Below are 21531 nucleotides of genomic sequence, written 5' to 3'. Positions count from 1 at the left end.
GAGGTTAGTTATGTGGAGAGACTGGAGAAGCTGAGGTTGTTCTCCTTGAAGCAGAGAAGGCTAGATGGAGATCTTTGAATCATAAAATAGAGTGAATAAAGAGAAACCGCTTCCAGAGGCAGAAGGGTTACTCACCAGAGGACACAGATTTAAGGTGATTGGCAAAAGAGGGTTCATGAGGAAACTTTTTTGTTTACAAAAAGAGTTGTTGTAATCTGGAATGTTCTGTCAGAAAAGGTGGTGGCAGCTGATTCAATAGTAACATTCAAAAGATAATGGATTGAAACTTGAAAGAGAAAACAAAGCTATAGAGCTATGGGCAAAGAACAGGGGAGTGAGACTAAATGGATAGTCTACCCAAGAGCTGACAAAGGCACAATGGGTCAAATTTGTGCTGTATCAATTCTAGAATTCTATGGAGTACCATTGGCCTGAGCCACATAGTTGAATACACAATCTCCTGGATCATGGAGAAGCCTTTGAGCTAAAATCATTTCAGCGTTCTTTCATTCTCTGGTTGTGTGTACAAAGAAAATTGGAAGAAATTGACAAAGTCGGCTGTCTGGCTGAAGAAAGCATCAGAGACATGTCTGGTGCACTGCTGATTGACTGTTACAGATCATGGAAGTCTGGAAGGAACCAGATGCATAGACGCTGATGATATCAGGTACCATCCCTGCTATTTACAGTTGCAGTAGCTGAGGTTGTCTGCAGGTCAGTTCACAGCAGATGGCATTGCTCCATCATTGCCTCCTGAGTTAATCTCTCCATGGCAAGAGAACGTCCAAATGAATTTGGGCCTGCAAGTAGGGGTCAATGGATGAGAGTGGATGTGCAGACAAACCTCCAGTGCTGACAAACCTCCTCCATGTCTCTATGTTCAGCCATTTCATGTGCCTCAAGAAGAGGAGAGTGCTGAAGGACCCACACATCTTGTCAAGGTTTGCAATAGCACTTTCAACTGTAGCAAGCAACCTTTAACAGAATATTTTACTGACCTTTAACGGCCATGTTTCATGAGCAGACTAAGTGCATCATGCAAATCAGAGAAGGGAGGATTGCAGGAGGTTTCACTGCATAAGATTTAATATCTTAATGAAGTTCTTGCAGAGACTCTGAGGAGGATATTCTGTGAGAGATTACTGTTCCCAATCAGGAAAATCCACAGGAAATAACACAATGTATTACCGCCATAGGGAGAAAGTAAAATATTGCAACAAGTCATTTCCTGGCCCTTGTATGCCAAATTGCACCAATTAAAAAAAGTCTATCCTTAAAAGTCCTTAGAACGCAGCTGAGCATAAACTAACATACCAACTGAAGCCTGTTACCATGCTGCAAGCTGTTAAACAGACTGCAATCAATAGACTCTCTGTCATACAGCCATTAACTGCTTTCATTACAATAACACATTTGCAAAATGTTTTCTTTATCTGGACTTTGTTGTTTCCAGGCATGATACCTAACACTAGTACAACTGTACTCTGACATAGTAGAGCCAGACACATCGACTCAAATTACCAACGCATACTTGTGAATTGCATGCAACCAATTTTTCAGCAATGTGGATTACATTTCTTCATGGGCTGAATTTTGACACCCATTGGGGGGGGGTTGTGCAGGGGCGGGCAGGAGCGAGTGCGAGCCCGATCGGCACCCCCGATTGAGTGCGCGCCGCCATTTTACATGGGCAGGCCAATTAAGCATGAGGCTCACCCGGAAGCGCTGAGCGCTCCCTGTGCGGGCGGGGAGGATTCCCTGAGTCAGGAGTGTGCTCTTTCGCGCATACGCACAAAAGAGCGCAGAAATTTCTAAATAAAGTATTTGAAAACTTTTAAAACATGTCCCCTCATGTGACATGTGACAGAAAATCAATGATTTTTTTAAAAAATTTTATTGAATTTTTAAACACGTCATGAAACCTCAGCCCGCCCGTGGATGAGGTTCCATGAAAAAATGCGAAGGTCGCTTGGGCGCCAACCTTAATTAAGGTTGGACGGGCAGCTCATTTAATTGTTTAAATTAGCTTTTAACGGGCCTGAATAGGCCTTTGACAGTTCGGCAGGCGTGCAATCGAGTCAGCTGTGCGCCCGCCGAACTGAAAATCTAAGTGACGTGCGGTGACGTTGGGATGCCCGCCCCTACTCACCGACTGGAAAATTCAGCCCCATGTCAATTTTTCTGACACTTTCAATTGTGAATTGCAGCAATAATAACATTACTTAAAAAAGGCTTTTGCGAGCATGGCCTCTATAAGCAGATGGTGTGAGACAGAAAATATTTGCTAATTATTAGGGAATGTGCTGCACTGAATCTTACTATCCTGCGGCATTTAATCGTTCTTAGGGCGGATTCATCCCAAATTTGCACAAAGTGAGGTAGTGGGCGGGAAAAAGCCATGATACCCACCGGACGCAATGGTGGGCTTTCGCGCCGTATCCTCCCATTTCCACCTCATTAATTATGCAGCCACAGGAAACACGCCATCTCGCCAGCGGGAAACCTCCAATTTGCCCGCCATGCCATTACTTCATCGCTTCCTCACGCAGGGTGCCATTTTAAACTGCAGCCACGTGCGCACTTCTCAATTCTTGCAGCCTTGGACTGCTTAGGTGAAACCATGACCCCAAAAGCCAGGAAGAGTGCAGCCCCCCGATTCAGTGAACCATCCCTGGGATGCCTTCTGGTCGCCATGGAGGCCCGCCACGATGTCCTCTACACCCGCTCTGGCCGCAGGAGGCCCATCAGTCTCACTACTCCAACTTGGGAGGCGGTGGCAGAGGCGGACAATGCCAATACTGCTCTCAGGTTGGCCACACAGCGCAAAAAACGGATGAATGATCTCATCCATGCTGCCAGGGTATGGCAACCATCTTATTACTATAAACTCACATACTCACAAGCCCATCACACATTCACTGGCATCTCACTCACTGCCAAGGGTCATCACCACTCACTCTCTCACATGCACCCTCACATCTCCATCTGGCCTCACCTCCTCTGGAGACTGCCTCCTCAGTCCTCACCATCTTGAGGCCACTTGCACAGATCAACATGTGCCCCAGCAACACACTGTGGAATATCCCCCTTCCCCAGTATGGCCCTCACTCTGCAGTCATTGAAAAGCCACCCCCGCCTAATGGCTGATCTGGTGAAAAGGATGTAGAAGAACAAATCTGCAGGGGAATTACAGAGAGATGCAAGCATCATAGAGTAGTTATAATGGGGGACTTTAATTACCCGAATGTAGACTGGGACAGTGGTAGTGTAAAGGGCAGAGATGGGCAAAAGTTCCAAAGTTGTGTTCAGGAGAATTTTCTACAGCAGTTTGTGTCCAATCCAACAAGAAAAGATGCACTGTTGGACCTGGTTCTTGGAAATGAGGTGGGCCAAGTAGATCATCTGTCAGTGGGGGAACATTTAGGAGACAGTGATCATTGTATTGTACATTTTAGGATGATGATAGAAAAGGACGATAGGCAATCCAGAGTAACAATAATTAATTGGACGAGAGCCAACTTCAATGTAGAAAGAATGAAGCTGGGCCAGATAGACTGGAATGAAAGGTTGGCAGGAAAAACTGTAGCTGATCAATGGGCTACCTTCAAAAAAGAATCGGTTTGGGCACAGTCAAGGCATATTCCCTCAAAAGAGAAAGGTCGGGAAAACAAATCCAAAGCTCCCTGGATGAAAAAGGAGATCGAAATTAAGATAAAAAATAAAAAGTGTACTTATGAAAGGTGTCAGGTAGATAATACAATTGAGAACCAAGAGGAACACAGAAGGTTCAGAGGGGAGATGAAAAAGAGAATTAGAGAAGCGAAGAGGGATTATGAGACAAGATTGGCAGCCAACGTAAACTGGAATCCCAAAGTCTTCTATAGGCATATAAATAGTAAAAGGGTGGTGAAAGGAGGAGTAGGACCGATTAGGGACCTAACAGGTAACTTACACATGGACAAAACGGTCATGGCAAAGGTATTAATTGAATACTTTGCATCAATCTTTTCCAAGGAGGTAGATGCTACCCAGGCCATGGTGATAGACGAGGGAACTCTGTCACTAGCAGGTTCAAAATTGATAAGGAGGAAGTGTTGACTAGACTGTCGGTACTTAAAGTTGACAAGGCACCAGGACTGGATGAGGTGCATCCAAGGATATTGAAGGAAGTGACAGTAGAAACTGTAGGGGCACTAGCCATAATTTTTCAATCTTCCCTAGGCTCAAGGATGGTGCCAGAGGACTGAAGAATTGCAAACATTATACCCTTGTTCAAAAAAGTTTATAAGGATAAGCCCAGCAATTACAGACCAGTCCGTTTAACTTCAGTGGTGGGCAAGATTCTAGAAACAATTATCCGGGATAGAATTAGTAGTCACATGGAAAAATATGGGTTGACAAGGAAGAGCCAGCATGGATTTCTAAAGGGGAAATTGTGTTTAACTAACTTGCTGGAGTTTTTTGAAGAGGTAACAGAAAAGGTCGATGAGGGTAATGCTGTTGATGTGGTGTACATGGACTTTCAAAAGGCATTTTGCACAGTGCCACACAACAGACCTGTGAGAAAAGTTATTGCTCATGGAGTAAAACGAACAGTAGCAACATGGATACAAAATTGGCTGAAAAATAGGAAGCAGAGAGTAATGGTCAGTGGATATTTTTCGGGCTGGAGGAAGGTTTGTAGTGGAGTTCCCCAAGGGTCGGTATTGGGACCCTTGCTTTTCCTGATATATATTCATGATTAAGATTTTGGTGTGCAGGGGACAATTTCAAAGTTTGCGGATGATACAGAGTTTGGGAGCGTCGTGAACTGCGAGGAGGACGGTGTGGAACTTCAAAAGGGCATAGACAAGTTGGTGGAGTGGACAGATAGATGACAGATGAAGCTCAATGCGGAGAAGTGTGCAGTGATGTATTTTGGTAGGAAGAACATGGATAGACAATATAAAATGAGTGGCGAAATCCTGAAGTGGATGCAGAAGCAGAAAGACTTGTGTGTAAAAGTGCAGAGAACTTTGAAAGTGGCAAGACAGGTGGAGAGAGCAGTTAATAAAGCATATAGTATCCTGGGCTTTATAATAGGGGCATAGAGTACAAGAGCAGGGAGGTTATGCTGAATTTATATATGATACTCATTAGACCTCAGCTGAAATATTGTGTACAGTTCTGAGTGCCACATTATAGGAAGGATGTGAACACATTGAAGAGAGTGCAGAAGAGGTTTACAAGAATGGTTCCAGGGATGAGGAACTTCAGCTATGAGGATAGATTAGAGAGGTTGGGACTGTTCACCTTGGAGAGAAGACGGCTAAGAGGAGATTTGATAGAGATGTTCAAAATCAAGAGGGGGCTGTGCAGAGTAGGTAGGGAGAAGCTGTTCCCGCTCGTAAAAGGATCAAGAACGAGAGGACACAGATTTAAAGTGATTTGCAAAAGAAGCAAACGTGACGTAAGAAAAAACTTTTTCACACTATGAGTGGTTTGGGTCTGGGAATGCACTGCCTGGAAGTGTGCTGGAGGCAGCTTCAACTGAGGCATTCAAGAGGACATTAGATGATTATTTGAATAGAAACAATGTGCAAGAGTATGGAGAAAAAGGTAAGGCAATGGCACTAGGTCATAATGCTCACTTGGAGAGTTGGTGCAGACATGATGGGCCGAATGGCCTCCTTCTGTGTTGTTAACATTCTGTGATTCTGTGGTAGTTAGAGACCTGCCTATGAGCACTCCCGCCCCTCAAAAGTGATGTGATGCTGCCTGCAAAGCCTGGCACTGATGGCCGCAAGTGCTGCCCGAAGCAAGGTAGGCAAAGAAACCTCGAAGTCCCGAGCGAAGTGCAGCTCGCCAAGTGGACGTCAATTATGTACAGTTGTGAAACACGCTGCCGTGATTGCCTGGATGATCCAGCGTGTGGGGGGGGATGATTCCGGCAGGGCAGGGCTTATAATGAGACGCTAAAGTATTGAAATTGGGTTCCTGACGTGCGGCATCACAAAACGCGGCCCGTCATTGACGGGTGGAGCAGGCGATTGGAAACTGTTTTCACAATGGCGTGAGAACATTTTTGGCTGTCTCGCCATATTGTCCCCCCCCACCCGCCATGACACCTGATGCCAATGGGGCCGGGAAATTCCAGCCTTAGTGTTGTGAGTTATCCAGCATGGCCACATAAAATAGCCACAGTGCAGAAAATTCTTCTCCGCCAACCCCAATGGAAAAGATTTCAATATTCTGCCCAAGTAAACAATAGTCCACCAAACTCTGCAGTTATCCTAGAGCCAGTTAATCACATATGTCTGACAACAAACCCCAGAGTGAGCATCATGACTTTTAGCTCACATCTGATCAAATCTACATCTGTTTTGCATTCTTTTGGTTTCTTTCACACAGATTTACTGCTTCCAAACACAAATCTCTTAAACCCTATGAATGAAAGTTAACCTCCAGAGGATATAAGTTATGTACAATAAGGCATTTTCTTCAAAAATTACCTGCACAATTTTACCTCACAGTGGGAGGCCTGCAAGTGAGGGCCGTGGTAAATGGTAAACAGTGAAATCCTGCACACTATGAGACACAACAGATTTTAACTTCCACCCTCATCTGCTTGTAAGCAGTCTCCCACAGCAATTACAAGATGACCGGTGGGCAGAGGAACGGTGCCTGGCTGTCAAATAAGTGATTGGGGGTGTGGAGGGATTAGGGGTCAGGAGGGCATTTCAGTTAGAAAAGGGGGTTTCCTTGGGGGACCCAGAGGAGCATTTCTGCTTCTCTTGGCCCAGAGACAAGGGAAAATGAAAATAACATGCAATCGTGGGTCTCTTCTGGTTCTGCATCCACATCATCTGATGGCCTGGGATTCAAACTGTAGTCAGGACCCGAAAACATAATTGAGACAAAATCTGAATATTTGAAGAATATTCTGCTCTCTGACGGTGGGTGATCTGCCTGTCTGCTAAAAACAGGTTAAAATTATATCCCACAGGAAGGGAGCAAGATTGAGGGAGTAAGTCACTGCCCCAACCCAGGGTAAAACCAAGTCTGACAGCTTTGTTTTGGATCTCTACTTGCAAACCCCCATAACAGCTTCAGTTTCAAAACTTTTCAGCGCAACAGCCTAGAACTTAATGTTGATAATATTAGTAGACAAGTAGTTAAGATGGTCCTGCAAATCTGTTTTTTAATGTATTACCTTCTGTCTTATTAGCAGATAAAAGAATGCCATATGAACATGTTAAGCATCTGTTTGCTAATACCAGGAGAATGTTCTCAGCTAATATATCAACTCTGCATAAATGTCAATTTTGCTAGTATGAATGAGGCAGAAACACCTGTGAATGTAATAACATGGTGAGGCACCTAAAGGGTGTAAAATGAGCTATTGTTCATTAATAATTGAATAAATGAGTGTTTAAAAATATGCACTTCAGCATCGAGTAGCCACATCATTAACTTTGCAACACTTGACAAGTGAAAAATGACACTTATCCTAATAATTAAAGTCTGTGAGAAATGAAAGTCAACATTCTTGGGTAAAAACGTGACTCCGCACAATGAAGACAGACTTTCTGACCAGTGTTAAGCATTTGGAACCTCGTGCCATTTTGATATTCAACATACACAAACAGGTTTCCTATGAAAGATGAAACCTATGAATGTTCCAGAGGTCTTAATATTTTTTCCTAGTAAAGTTCAGGACTCAATGGTGTGGAAGCTCCTTTCAGTTTAGCCATTTGGTCGTACATTACTTGAGTACTGCTGAAAATAGAGACATTTTGTTGAAGCTTCTTGTCTTGCACTCATCAGGACTGCAAGAATATAGTGTAATAGAAAACAACAAACTTGAACTGCATGAGCAGAGAGTGCAGAATGGTTGGCAAGTGGACTCTGATTGGACAAGGTACAGACTGTATCCAACCAGCCCTTACTTGCAAAGCCCAAAACACAGTGTCCAACATTAGATGTGTTTCTGCAATTGGGCATTATTTGCTAAATAATCCTCAGCGTGCTAAGAATTATGCTGACAACCAATTTAAGATTGTCAGTCAGGTTCGCAGTGTGGCGCATTTGTGTGGAAGCTACATACACAAGACCCTGTCCTTTGCAGACGCAAAGAACATGTACACCATTGCGCCTGTTTCAGCTAAACAAAATAAGTGATGGCCATTCTCTGGTTCATTCCTCAGGGCAGTGCCTTGACCAGAGTCAAGCTGCCTGGTTTAAATTTCAAACAATGCTTGGCAGTTAACTGTCAGCCACCATCAACTGATACATTCTCCAAGGCAACACCTCTACCAATCAGAGTTGATTTGCCAACCAATCAGCACTCTCTTCCCATACAGCATAAATTTGTTGTTTTCCCTTGCGTCGTATTCTTGCAAAAAGACGAAAAGCTTCAACAAAATATCTTTTATTTCAGCAATGCTCCTTTCCAGTTTCCCAAACACATCCATCCATAAAAATGTTTGGGTTTTGAGGAAGATGAACATATGCCTGGCTATCGCTCAGGATGGTCACTGATAGAGCTGCTGGAAAATGAGTTGGTGCAGCTTGTGAAAGGAGGAATGGATTATCTTTTAATCTTAATTAATTTCTTCTCAGTCAGGGAGAGAGATGACTCAGGCTGAGTACACTGCGTGACGTCAGGCTTCAAATACCTTCAAGGTCGAGAGGTGAGATTGATTAATTATTGTCAATCCCAAAAACGTTTCACTTGATCATATGTAATCTAAATTCCTTCCACTTCCATTTTGATCAAGAAAACAAAAACGCACAATCACCGAGTCCTATGGATTAAAAACTTAAAGGCTTCATTATGTTCAACCCTACTCAAAATCCAGTGGAAATGGGAGACTTATCAGCTGAATTTTAACCCACATAAACACCCATGTTCTTGGTGCTGTTTTGTCCAACACAAAAGTAATGAAAGCGTTCTGTTATCTCAAAATAACATAAAAGAATCTCTTACCCAATGGGCTGACATGCCGCTACTCATTGAGTGAATTTTAAAGCAGCAGATACTTTTCCAAAATAAACATCACAATCAAAACAATTTTAAAATTAAAGTTCCACTCACCACATGACAACTGATTCGCTTTCAAAGTTTTGAATGGCCGTCCCTGCAAAGCACTTGGGTAGATGCACAACGTTTCATCTGCTATTCGAACTGAAGAGTTTTTGGCCCATTGCAAAAGCCATCTAAGGTTGCAGTCACACATTAGAGATTCAGTGCTAAAGTGCCTGTAAAAATCATAAATGAATTTGCAAATCAGGATGTATATTTTTTTTAAATAGCTATGAGATACAAATAGTAAAAGTACACACAAACTCACACATACACACACACAAACTCACACACACACAAACTCACACGTACACACACACAAACTCACACACACACAAACTCACACACATACACACACACACACACAAACTCACACACACACAAACACACACACACAAACTCACACACACATACACACACACAAACTCACACACACACACAAACTCACACACACACAAACACACACAAACTCACACACACACACAAACTCACACACACACACATATACACACACAAACTCACACACACACACATATACACACACAAACTCACACACACACACATATACACACACACACACAAACTCACATACACACAAACACACACACACGCACACACACACAGACCACAGAAATACACACATACATACCACAGAAACGTACACACCCACAGACACACATACACACACCACACACACACACACACGCACACACACACTGTTATGACCGATGCAGTTGGTACAGCTGAGTTATTTAAAAATCCCAGAGGGAAACGTTAAACAACTGTCATAACCTACAATTTTAAGTGTTATGTTTGAGAGACGACTCTAAATTCAGGAATCAGACCATCAGCTCTCGAGGTTTTACATTAAACTAAGTGAAACATTTTATTAATTTACACAGGTTAAAATATATATACACATGGCTACAAAATACTACTATCATAACTTCTAACAAATTCCCAAACTAATCTTCATTAAGGCAACAACAACCCATAGACTTAACCAGACACCAGGCAAAGCATTTTCACCTTACGAATTCAAAATGAGGTTCTTTTCACTTTGGTTCATTTGGAGCCAGTTGGAGGCTTACAGCTGCTTTCTTCTCACATCGCCTCTGCTCTACACACCCAAAACGGTTATCTTGTTATACCTACCACTACTGATTGAATGCAAATTCTCATTGTCTCACCAGCCCCTTTGAACTTCACCTTTTAACAATAAAACCCCTTTCATAGTTCCAATTTTATTAGTAATATAAACGTATTGCTTGGTATCTGCTAGGTAGGTATCAAGCTTTCACCTTTCTTCTTGAATGCTCTATTCAAAAAAGGCAAATGCACACTATCTCTCTTACATGTCAAAACTAGTACACACATGCACACACGCCACATACACATACACACATGCCACAGAAATACCCACATACACACCAGAGACACCCACATACACACCAGAAACACACACACACACACAGACACGCATATACCACAGAAACACCATAGACGCACCCACTCACACACCAGAGAAACACACACACGCCCCACAGGAACACACATACACACAAAAATACAGTGTCCACAGAAACACATGCACACACACCACAGAAATACACACACCACAGAAACACACACACCACAAAAACACACACACACACACCACAGAAACACACACCATAGAAACAAATACACACAAACACACACACACACCGAACACACACACATATACCATGGAAACACATACACACACTACACAGGAATACACACACACCATAGAAACATACACAGACACAAGCCACTGTAAAACACACACACACACACCACAGAAACACCCATACATACACCAAAGGGACACAAACACACAACATCCCACAGAAACAAACACAAACACTCACCCCACACAAACACACACACGCACACACACCACATAAATATGCACACATGCCACATAAACACACACACATGCCACAGAAACACACACACACACACCACAGAAACACACACACACATACGCCACAGAAACAGACATGCACACCACAGAAACACACACATCACAGAAATACACACACACGTACCACAGAAATACATACCGAACACACAAGAACACAAACCATGCGCACACATACCACAGAAACACATACCAAGCACATACGCGCCACAGAAACACGTGCCACACACACATACACATCACAGAAACATATACCATACACACACCACAGAAACACATACCACAAGTTCACACCACAGAAACACATACCACACACACACACACCACACACACACCACAGAAACACATACCACACACACACACCACAGAAACATATACCACACACACACCACAGAAACACACAAACACACATATACCACAGAAACACACACACACATACACATCACAGAAACACATACCGTACACACACCACAGAAACACATACCGCAAGTTCACACCACAGAAACACATACCACACACACACACCACACACACACCACAGAAACACACACCACACACACACCACAGAAACACATACCACACACATATACATATCACAGAAACACATACCAAACACCACAGAACCACACACACACCACATAAACACACACAGACACACACACACACACACATATATACATATACCACGGAAACACATACACGCACTACACAAGAATACACATACACCATAGAAACATACAGATACCACAGAAACACCCATACATACACCAAAGAGACACAAACACACACACATCCCACAGAAACAAACACACACGCACACTCCACACAAACACTCACCCCACACAAACACACACACGCACACACACCACATAAGTATGCACACATGCCACATAAACACACACACATGCCACAGAAACACACACACACCACAAAAACACATACACACACACACGACACAAACACACACACACACCCCACACAAACATACATTCACCCCACACAAACACACACATCACATAAATATGCACACATGCCACAGAAATACATACACGCCACACAAACACACACCACAGAAACACACACTCACATCACAGAAACACATACTGCACATGCCACAAAAACACATACCACACACACACACACACCTCAGAAAGACATACTATGCACACACACACCACAGAAACATGTGCCACACATGCATACACACCACAGAAACACATAACACACACACACCAAAGAAACACATACCACAAGCTCACACCACAGAAACACACACCACACACACACAGACCACACACACACACCACAGAAACACATGCTACACACACATACACATCACAGAAACACATACCACACATCACAGAAACACACACACCAAAGAAACACACACGCACATACCACAGAAACATACAAACACATACAACAGAAACACACATGCACAAGCCACAGAAAGACACAAACACCCCAAAGAAACACACAAACACCCCATAGAAACACATGAACACCCCATAGAAGCACACACACCGCAGAAACACATGCATATATGTATCACAGAAACACACACACACCACGGAAACATCACACCACAGAAACAGACACACACACCACAGAAACACACACACATAAACACACCACAGAAATACACACACACCACAGAAACACACACACATACCACAGAAACACACACACCACAGAAACACATGCACCACAGAAACATACACACACACACAAACATCACAGAAGGACATGCACACATATACCACAGAAACACACACACCAGAGACACACACACACCACATAAACACACACACCACAGGAACATACACAAACACCACAGAAACATACAGACACACACACACACACACCACAGAAACACACACGCCACAGAAACACACACACACGCCACAGAAACACACACACACAAACGCATCACATACACACAAACACCACAGACACACACACATACATGACTCTCATCATAATGTCTTAGTTAAAATCATGTTTTGAATATACTTTTGGTTTTGGTTCTTGATTTTCAGCTACATTTTTGCCAAATTAATACCATCCTTTTTTGAAAATAATGAAAATATTGCAATAGATTTTTGTAAAATAGTGATATATATACATTGCTCACTTAGATAAATTCATCATTCACAAGTGGCATTCCATGCCCTGTGTGTCTTTCAAATCAGTGAAACATAAAATCATTATTACACAGATCATATGTCCAGCAATCTCATACACAGGTACTTTGCTAGATGTTAAACATTAAAAACATAACTGAAATAAGGAACAGCCCAGAGGAATTAGTTATATGGGCCTGAATTTTCAGTTGGTGAGTGGGCGCGATCAGCGGGCCCCGGAGCGTTCAGGAAATGGACCACCAACTACGATTGGCCCCCGACCGTGGTTTCACGCTGGCTAGCCAATCAACAGCCAGTCATCATGAAACGTGTGAGGAGATGTTGGGCAACGTCATATGGGCCTGAAGAAGAGTCATTCGGACTGAGTTTTTCCAGCATTTTCTGCTTTTATTCCACATTTATTAAGCTAGTTCCTTCTTCAAGGCAAATCCAATCAGTTCTGAGGTGTCACCTGCTGGTTCCCAAGGTCATGATATCCTCCAATATAAATAAATACTTCTCAAACAGCTGGGTACTTCAGCACATATCCCTTGGATTTTATTTTTAAACATGGATCCTGGATAATTAATGGTAGAGGAATTAGGAGATAGAGGTTCAGGATGCATAACAATTCAATTTATAAACACAGGTCAGGATTTTGTCAGGACGACAGGGTCTCACCCGCCTGTCGTAGAACAGGCCAGGAACTCGCATCAGTTCTGTGGGAGGTGTCTGACAGAATCAAGTGCCCTTCAGGCACTTAATAAGCCACCATCGGGGCTTCCCAGTGATTGAGGTTCCCTGCAGCAGAAGTCCCTTCCGCAGAGAGCTGCCGACCAATCAGAGGCCGGCAGTTCCACATGCTGCCAGCTCAACCAACAGCAGTGGCTCCAGGCACATCACCCACCTGAGGCCCAGGATCACGGAGGGACCCAAGAGCACAGGTGAGTGAAAGGGGGAGGGTGTCGGAGGCAAGGGCAGGGGCTTTGATAGCCATCCCCTGCCCAATGCAAGCTCCCTCGATTGGGCACAGAGGATCTGATAGTAAAGGACACCCTGGGAGGCTGCTGACAAACCCAGTGGGCTTTGCTGGGCAGCCTTCCAAGGGTGTGGTAGACCCATGCGGCCTCCGTTTAATCCTTGAGCCACCACTAAATTGCAGTAGGCTCAGGGATATTAGGTGTCAATTGGCTAATTAATGAAGTTAATTGACATCCCGCCGATAGTGAATGGGAACCCCACATCAGTCCCTTCTGCCCTCTGACTTAACTGGGAGAGGTTTCCTGCCACTGGGAGACTAATAGGGGGCTTCTCTCCTTATTAAGTGGGCTTGGCCACTGTGGTTTCTGCCTCGACAGCTGTATAAAATCCAGCCCATAGTCCATGTGTCAAGGCAGCGAAATACAAGAAAAATCACAACAGCTAAATCTACAAAAAGCCAAGAATCTGCTTCTCAGTGAGCAATTTTGTTTAATAATAGACTTTAAACCACAATTCCTTACAAACCATTCTATATTGTTTTAAAAGGTAATGAGGGATTTATTATTTTAAGGGTCTACAGCTTTTGGGTTTTTGTTTCTTTGGTGTGTTTTCAAATAATTTTTTCGGTTTTAAAAATGCTGCATCACATGGTTTGGAATTGTATTGTTATGAAAATCTAGTTCATAATTTATATGTTTTCAAATATATAACATCTAGTTTTAAGAATTAAAGTTTTAGCTGTAGAAAATGGGGACATCATGAGAAACTGATAAGCAACCCTGAAGTAATTGCAATTCAAACAAACTTGGAGTTAATTCAGTTAAAAGCAACCTAAATTAATCTTCAAGGTCAGAGCTGATAGTCAAAAACTTGAACAATAGATTACCTATTTCTAGACCCCTTGGTAGAGCCAGGCTGTCTTCCATTGTGTCCATAAAGAAACTAAACACTAGCAATTCTGGGAAAGAAGGTCATAAAACATCCAGTAGAGATATAAATTATCCATATGGTTTCCCAGGATCAAGGAAATCTTTGGAATTAAAACATAGTTGTTTGCATTTCTACCTAGGATTAGGCCATAGAGGTAGTTATTCAGGGTGGAGCCTTGGTTGGACGAGTCTATTGTTTGATTTATCTGTGTGTTTGCTGACAGAAACAGACAGTTCAGCCTGGGAACAGAGAGAGGCAGTTGTTGCTTTGCTTTAGTGAAGACTGCATCTCACTGGATTGAGAGAGCCAACAGGAGATAATAGTCAGTTAGGCCTGCATTCCAAGCAGAGAAAATACTAACATTATCATTCAGTTTGGATTTCATGAGGGAGAAGCAGCTGGAAGATATGCTACAGCTTGCAGCTTGTGTAAGAAATCTACAGTGGTCTTCACAGAGTCTTGTGGCAGAAAGTAGTTCAGTGGAGGGTTAGCTTGGGACACTGTGAGAAGGCTGTGGCTACCTGCTGGCTGAACAAGGAGCTGAGACATCAATAATAAAGGAAAAGATAGAGGGTCGCATTACCAAAAGCTAATGGAAGGACCCCCATAGAGTCTTACCTCTGAGGAATAGCTGGAATGCTCAGGAGAATTCTCATAGGAATTTTACCTCTGAGGAGTAGCTGGAATACTACAGAGAATTAAAGTAAATTCTGGAGGGCTATAGCATACCTTTTTGGTGAATGAACCTTCAAGGTTTTGTAAGTCAAGAGAACTCTTCGGTGGAAAGAAAAAATAGATCTGAGTTCATAATCGATGTAGTTGTAAGCTGTAGTGTTAATAATGCTTACTGTTGTTTAATTCTTTTTGATATACATTGAAGTTTGTTTTTGTTTAAAAATGTGAAATTTTATGCCGTAGTTCTATTGGTTAATTGATGGGTGTTCAGATTTCTTCTTCAAACATTAACGATTCCAAACAGGATTATTAACAAAATCAAAAAAGTCAATATTTTTTATTTATATCTGTTATAAAGCTTTGATATTTTTGACTACATTTAAATATGTTCACCTACAAAATTTCTAACGGCACATTTATAAGATGGAACAAATTGTTCTTGCAACACATAGCCTTTAAAATAAATCTTTCCAAGTTGTGGAAGTATAAAGGTTACAGGTAGAAGCAAAAAAAAACAGAGAAAGCTGAGCTTTAGCATCAGTAATTGTTAAATGTTCAACACTAAACAGTATCAGACCAGAACAATATTTTCAAATTTGGATTTCTGACTCCACCAGGTCAAAACACTATAAAAAATCTTCAGGAAAAAAACATCATTTGCCTCAGGCAAGCTCATCCATTTTCTACCTGACACCCAAATATATCTAAATTAAGATAATTTTTAAAAATTAAGCGAATTTTAGCTATCCAAAGTTTTAGGAGACTCGACAATTAAGAGAGGTAGCTTCTCACTTTGCAGCAAATGCAGTGTTTAGACACACACCAGAACCAACAGGCAAAGATGCAGCCGCAATCAAGTTTGGTTCGCCAAGGCTTGCGACTGCTACCTCACCAATCAAATTCAGGAGTGATTTGACCAAAAAGAACCAGCAGGCTTTGCAAGGAAGCGGGACTTCAGAGGTGGAAACATTCTGTGGTGATCATCACAGTGTGTATTCTGCTGAGACAACAAGTCACTCAGCCTGCAGGTGATTGGCACAATGCCTTTGCCTGCAGGATAAAACTACTGATAAGCAAAGTTGGTATGCCTGGTTTGTAATACACGGTCAAGGCTTGTGGGAACCTATTCCAATAAGAAGATGCACAAAAGGATTGAGGACAGTGGGGGCTGGAAACTCCAAGGGATGCCACTGGAGGAGAAAGTGGGCAGTGTTTCGAAGCAGCTGGGTGATAGGTATGAGTAGTGAGCATCCTTCTCACTCGGAAAGAACATTCCAGCACACTGCACTGAAGGTATAAAACCTGGCGCACAAGAACAATCGGTGCTACCCCTTACAGTCGACAGAAACAGGAACAAAGATGACTGACTATATCCAGCTATGGTCTAACCACCCGCAATATCATTGTAAGTAAAGGGAACTTTCTGCCACAACATTATAAGCTACTCATCCTATGTCTGAATAGAAAAATTCGAACAATAAATTGAATTTAGAAACTATCAAGAATCACAGTCAATTTTTGTAATATTACAGTATAAGAACTAGTGGAAGAACTGGACATAGATTTGTCATAAAACAGCACCTGCATGCCAAGTGGAAAATGTCGGAGTCTAACCCTTTTTTCCTCTTCATTTTTATACTTCAACAGGGCTCTTATTTAGATGACTCTACTTCTTAATATTGAATGTATTTTGTACAACAGGTGGTCATGGGATCCTCAAGGGACTGGAAGACAACTTGGAAGGCTTTATGCTGTTGGAAAGTGTTATTTTTAATTGTTCGGTTATGTTTATTCTGTGATTAAGTGCTTCACACTGCAAACTACAGCCCAGCAAATAATGCACATCAAATGGCACAATGGTCTATGAATTTACTCATCTCTTCTGTCACATAACATGAGCATACCAGCAATTTTGGGGGTGGATTCTAAGTCGGGACACTTTTCTATCCTATCATGGTGGCCATGGTTTCCATCACAAAGTAGAGGTTTTCAATGAGCACACTCATCAATGTTGCTGGCAGCTCCTTATAATATATTAAAATGAGAAGTCCCTAAATTCCACGAGTCATGAATTTCTCCATTAAAAATGAAAATCCTCCTGGGCCATTTTCCTGGGCACTCTTCAGCAGTCAAAGCCGGTTAGGGTACTTAATACCTAGTAAGGATGGATGCAGAATGAGCAGTGCATGCTCAGCTACTTTTGCATGAAAATTGTAACCAAGATCTTACAACCATTGCAGGGTCCTGATTTGCATATTTAAGCATCCTCCCACTGGTTTCAAGTGGACAGACTGCTTGTTCTTTTAAAGGTTCACCTAAGAATTGCACCTGGGTGTTAATAGAGTAGCTGAGGTGCGTGGCAGTGATATTCTGTGGTTGAAAAGCTGAGGTTGAGTTTTTTGGAACTTAGCCTCGGTCGAGATATATTGATTAATATATGTAGGTTTTTAAAACTCAATAACTCAATAACTGTGAGCAGTACAAACGAAGCAACATGGCCCAGTTAACAGGATTGATCTCCAGTAGGCTAGAGTTCCAGATTATAATGGTTTTACTTACAAGACTTTCAATGCACCAAGCTCGACAAACAGCCCAAGAGGAAGCGTTGAAAAGATGTTCCCCGACAAATTCCTGCAAAACAAAGCAATATTTACTGACCAACGCCAGCATACAAAACACATTGGTTTGGGGTGGGGAGTGGGTGCATCAAGGGAGGGGATGGGCATGGGTGGTGATGAATTTGTATAATTAATATCATTTAGTGCAAACATTGAAATGTTACTGTTCATCCTTCTTCCATGGGAGTAATTTGCGGAATAAGAAATGGAGATTCTGCTCATTAAGCCCATTATTTCTGGAGGGCAGGTAGAAAATATTCCATTGTAGATTCAATCCAAATGGTTTGATCAGCAAGGCTTCTCACAATTTGCCTGTGTCCACTGGTGCAAATTAAGCAACTTGGGGTTTGTAGCTTAAACGTTCATGTAATTCTACATTATTCAATTAGTTAACCATTGCAATCAAAGACAATGTTGATGTCAATACATTAGACCATTTTAATGGAGTAAATTATAGTGCTCATTCTATATATTTTTTTATACTCACAATGCCACAGGACAGAGGCTGACATTCGCCAGAAATTCTGTCATCTACAAAATCTCTTCTTACTTGTCGCGATTGATCAATATGTAATTTTTGTTAGTAGGTCTTGTGGCACAAGTGGTAGCATCCTTGCCAGAAGCTCCAGGTTAGAGGCCCACTCCAGGACTGGATGGCCAAGGAAGGTGTATTCATTATGCGGCTAAACAGGCTGGGTATCAACCTGTAAATTCTTCCAACATATGCCAATGGCAAGTGGTAAGAGCGGGAGAGATTCCTGGTCAGCTATGTGATGGAAATAAATTGGAACCTCTACCATAATTATCAATAGCTCCAGGCTACAACATGCATGTAACAGTGTATGCTTTCACAGCAACTCAGACTCCTTAGGGGGGCGCAGTTGGGTCAATTGGCTGGACGGCTGGCGTGGATTAGATTGGCGCCAACAGCATGGGGTTTGATTCCTATTCCAACTCGGGTGGATTCAGGACCTGCCTCCTTGTGCTGCCTGTGGTGCTGTGGGCTGGACCTGCCTTCGGGCAGAGAACATACATAGATGCACACATACATGTAAAGGAATTAGAACATGCTAACAATTCAGTGGAATTTTTGGGCTAAAATGTGGATAAAGTGCATTAGTGTGCACAGGATCGTAGTGCGAGATTACCCCAACACCATTGAAGTGATCCAGGTAGCAAACAGACTTCACACTTCCTGCTCATCCCCAGCATGCAGTCTAATGCTAAGCACATTGTTGAGCAGGGAACCCAGGTTCCCTGTGAGGCTAAACTCAATTAAAGTTAGCCTGCACTGAAACTGAGACTGCACCTTTGAAAAGGGAGGTGCATTTGTCTGCAGCAGGTATTGGACGTGGCTGTGAAAGAGTTTTTCAGATGGAAGAAAAAAGAGTGATGGAGCCGCCAGTTAGAGAGAAGGCTGCCAGATTTTCTGGCTGGGAACAGGCATGGCTGCATATCGGTTGGAGGAGACAGTGTTCAGGCAGTTACTGAGGCCTTTGCAACTGGTGTGGCTGAAACCATCCAGGATGATGATCTGTTCTTGCCTTATACAAATTCTCAAATCGCACTTCAACCTCATCCTGCAATCTGCTGTGCAGTACAGACTGTAGATAGTGTGAAAAGAAGAAAAGAAAGACTTGCATTTATATCGCACTTTTCATGACCAATGGATATTTCAAAGCATTTTACAGCCAATGATGTACTTCTTGCAATGTAGTCATTGTTGTTACATGGGAAAGGCAGCAGCCACTATGCCCGTAGCAAATTCTCACAAACAGCAATAGGATATCAACAAGATAACCTGTTTTTGTCATGTTGATTGAGGGATGAATATTGGCCAGGACACCGGGGTAGCTCCCCTGCTCCTCTTCAAAATAGTGCCAAGGGCAGGCAGATGGGGCCTCAGTTTAACGTCTCATCCAAAAGATGGCACCTCTGACAGTGTAGCACTTCCTCAGTAGTATCAGTCTTGATTTTTCTACTCAAGCCCTGGAGGGGGACTTGAAACTGGAAACCTTGTGATTCAGAGCACAAGTACTACCAACTGAGCCACAGCTAACACTCTGCAGGCGTGTGAACATGCACTGGTTGCTTTCTACTCTATTCTCTCACACTTCCTTCACCCCAACTACCCTGTTCTGCATCTATACTTTCAGAACTGTCTCCTAGCCAGCATGAAAGGCAAGAGAAGAGTACACGATTGTGGAGAATTACTGACACTTGATCTGACACTCGCAGCTCAGACACTAGCACTGCGCATGGTTTAGAGTGCAGTACAGAGGGGGGATCTGCATGTAGTGAGTCACTGAGCACAAATGGGCTACAGCCAGAGCAGGGGCAAATGATTGTGTAGTTGGCAGCTCCCCAGAGAGCAAGGTCACACAGGAGTTCTGCTGCACAGGAGTCAGAAGAGGACTTCAATGGGGCAGCATACAGGAAAAGACTAACGGGCACACACAGAGACACTTGCTCCATTAGCTGGCCTGTCAGGCAGCCGGTTGTCAATATCAAGGATCATGGAGGAGTCTGCTTCCAACTTGACACAGGGCTTTGCCTAGACCTGTGAGCCCATCCTTTCGCACTTGGAACTGGTGGGCAACTCCATGCCAGCGCTGGCGAACCCAGACGGGAATCAGCGTCTGATGGCTGATGTCTCTGTTTCATGGCAGCGCCAGCAGAAACCACCTGAGTGCTGCAGTGGAAGCTCAAAGTCCATGAGATCTATTCTTGTTACCATGCAAGCCTAGCTTGTTGCCACTGAGGCTCAATCTATTGCCGTCATGGCTGAAGATACCAATTCTCAAAGGGATTTGCAGGGTTGCACAGCTGTCCAGCAATCTTATGCTCCAGCAGTGACTAAGATTGCTGAGGCTAACCCTGTGGAGGGTATTGGATCTGTGGAGCCTGCTGTCCTCTGACAATGAGAGCAATCATTCTACCATCACTGTCACTCCACCAGTGTCCTTGCTGTTGCCTCCTTGTGACCTAACCCAGCCTGCTGCCACCCACCAGCGAAAGTCAGCAGCCTTCAACCAGCCATGCAGCAGCCACTGCATCGCACTGCATCGGAACATGAGGAAAAGCTGCCTGAAAGACAGGCACAAAGGGAAAGCGCAAGAGTAACTTGCTGATTATTGTATGCATTACTGGAAGTGTTATTGGATAAAGTTGGTAAGAAACGGTTGATCCATGGTG

At 43.0% G+C, this 21531-nt stretch overlaps 1 protein-coding gene across 1 annotated transcript in view; it reads right to left on the bottom strand.

Annotated features, from left to right (window-relative positions):
* adgra1b (adhesion G protein-coupled receptor A1b) overlaps positions 1-21531 on the bottom strand; it is a 537318-nt gene that overhangs the window by 291016 nt on the left and 224771 nt on the right. The window contains exons 5-6 of the mRNA XM_078564920.1: positions 18278-18349; positions 9077-9240 (exon numbers count right to left, since the gene is read on the bottom strand). Of these exons, the coding sequence (XP_078421046.1) occupies positions 9077-9240; positions 18278-18349 (236 nt within the window). The remainder of the gene's footprint in view (positions 1-9076; positions 9241-18277; positions 18350-21531) is intronic.

Source organism: Cetorhinus maximus, chromosome 20, assembly GCF_964194155.1.
Source record: "Cetorhinus maximus chromosome 20, sCetMax3.hap1.1, whole genome shotgun sequence".
Taxonomy (NCBI): Eukaryota; Metazoa; Chordata; class Chondrichthyes; order Lamniformes; family Cetorhinidae; genus Cetorhinus; species Cetorhinus maximus.
Note: the sequence above shows the minus strand (reverse complement) of the source record. Positions and strands in the feature narration are given on the sequence as shown.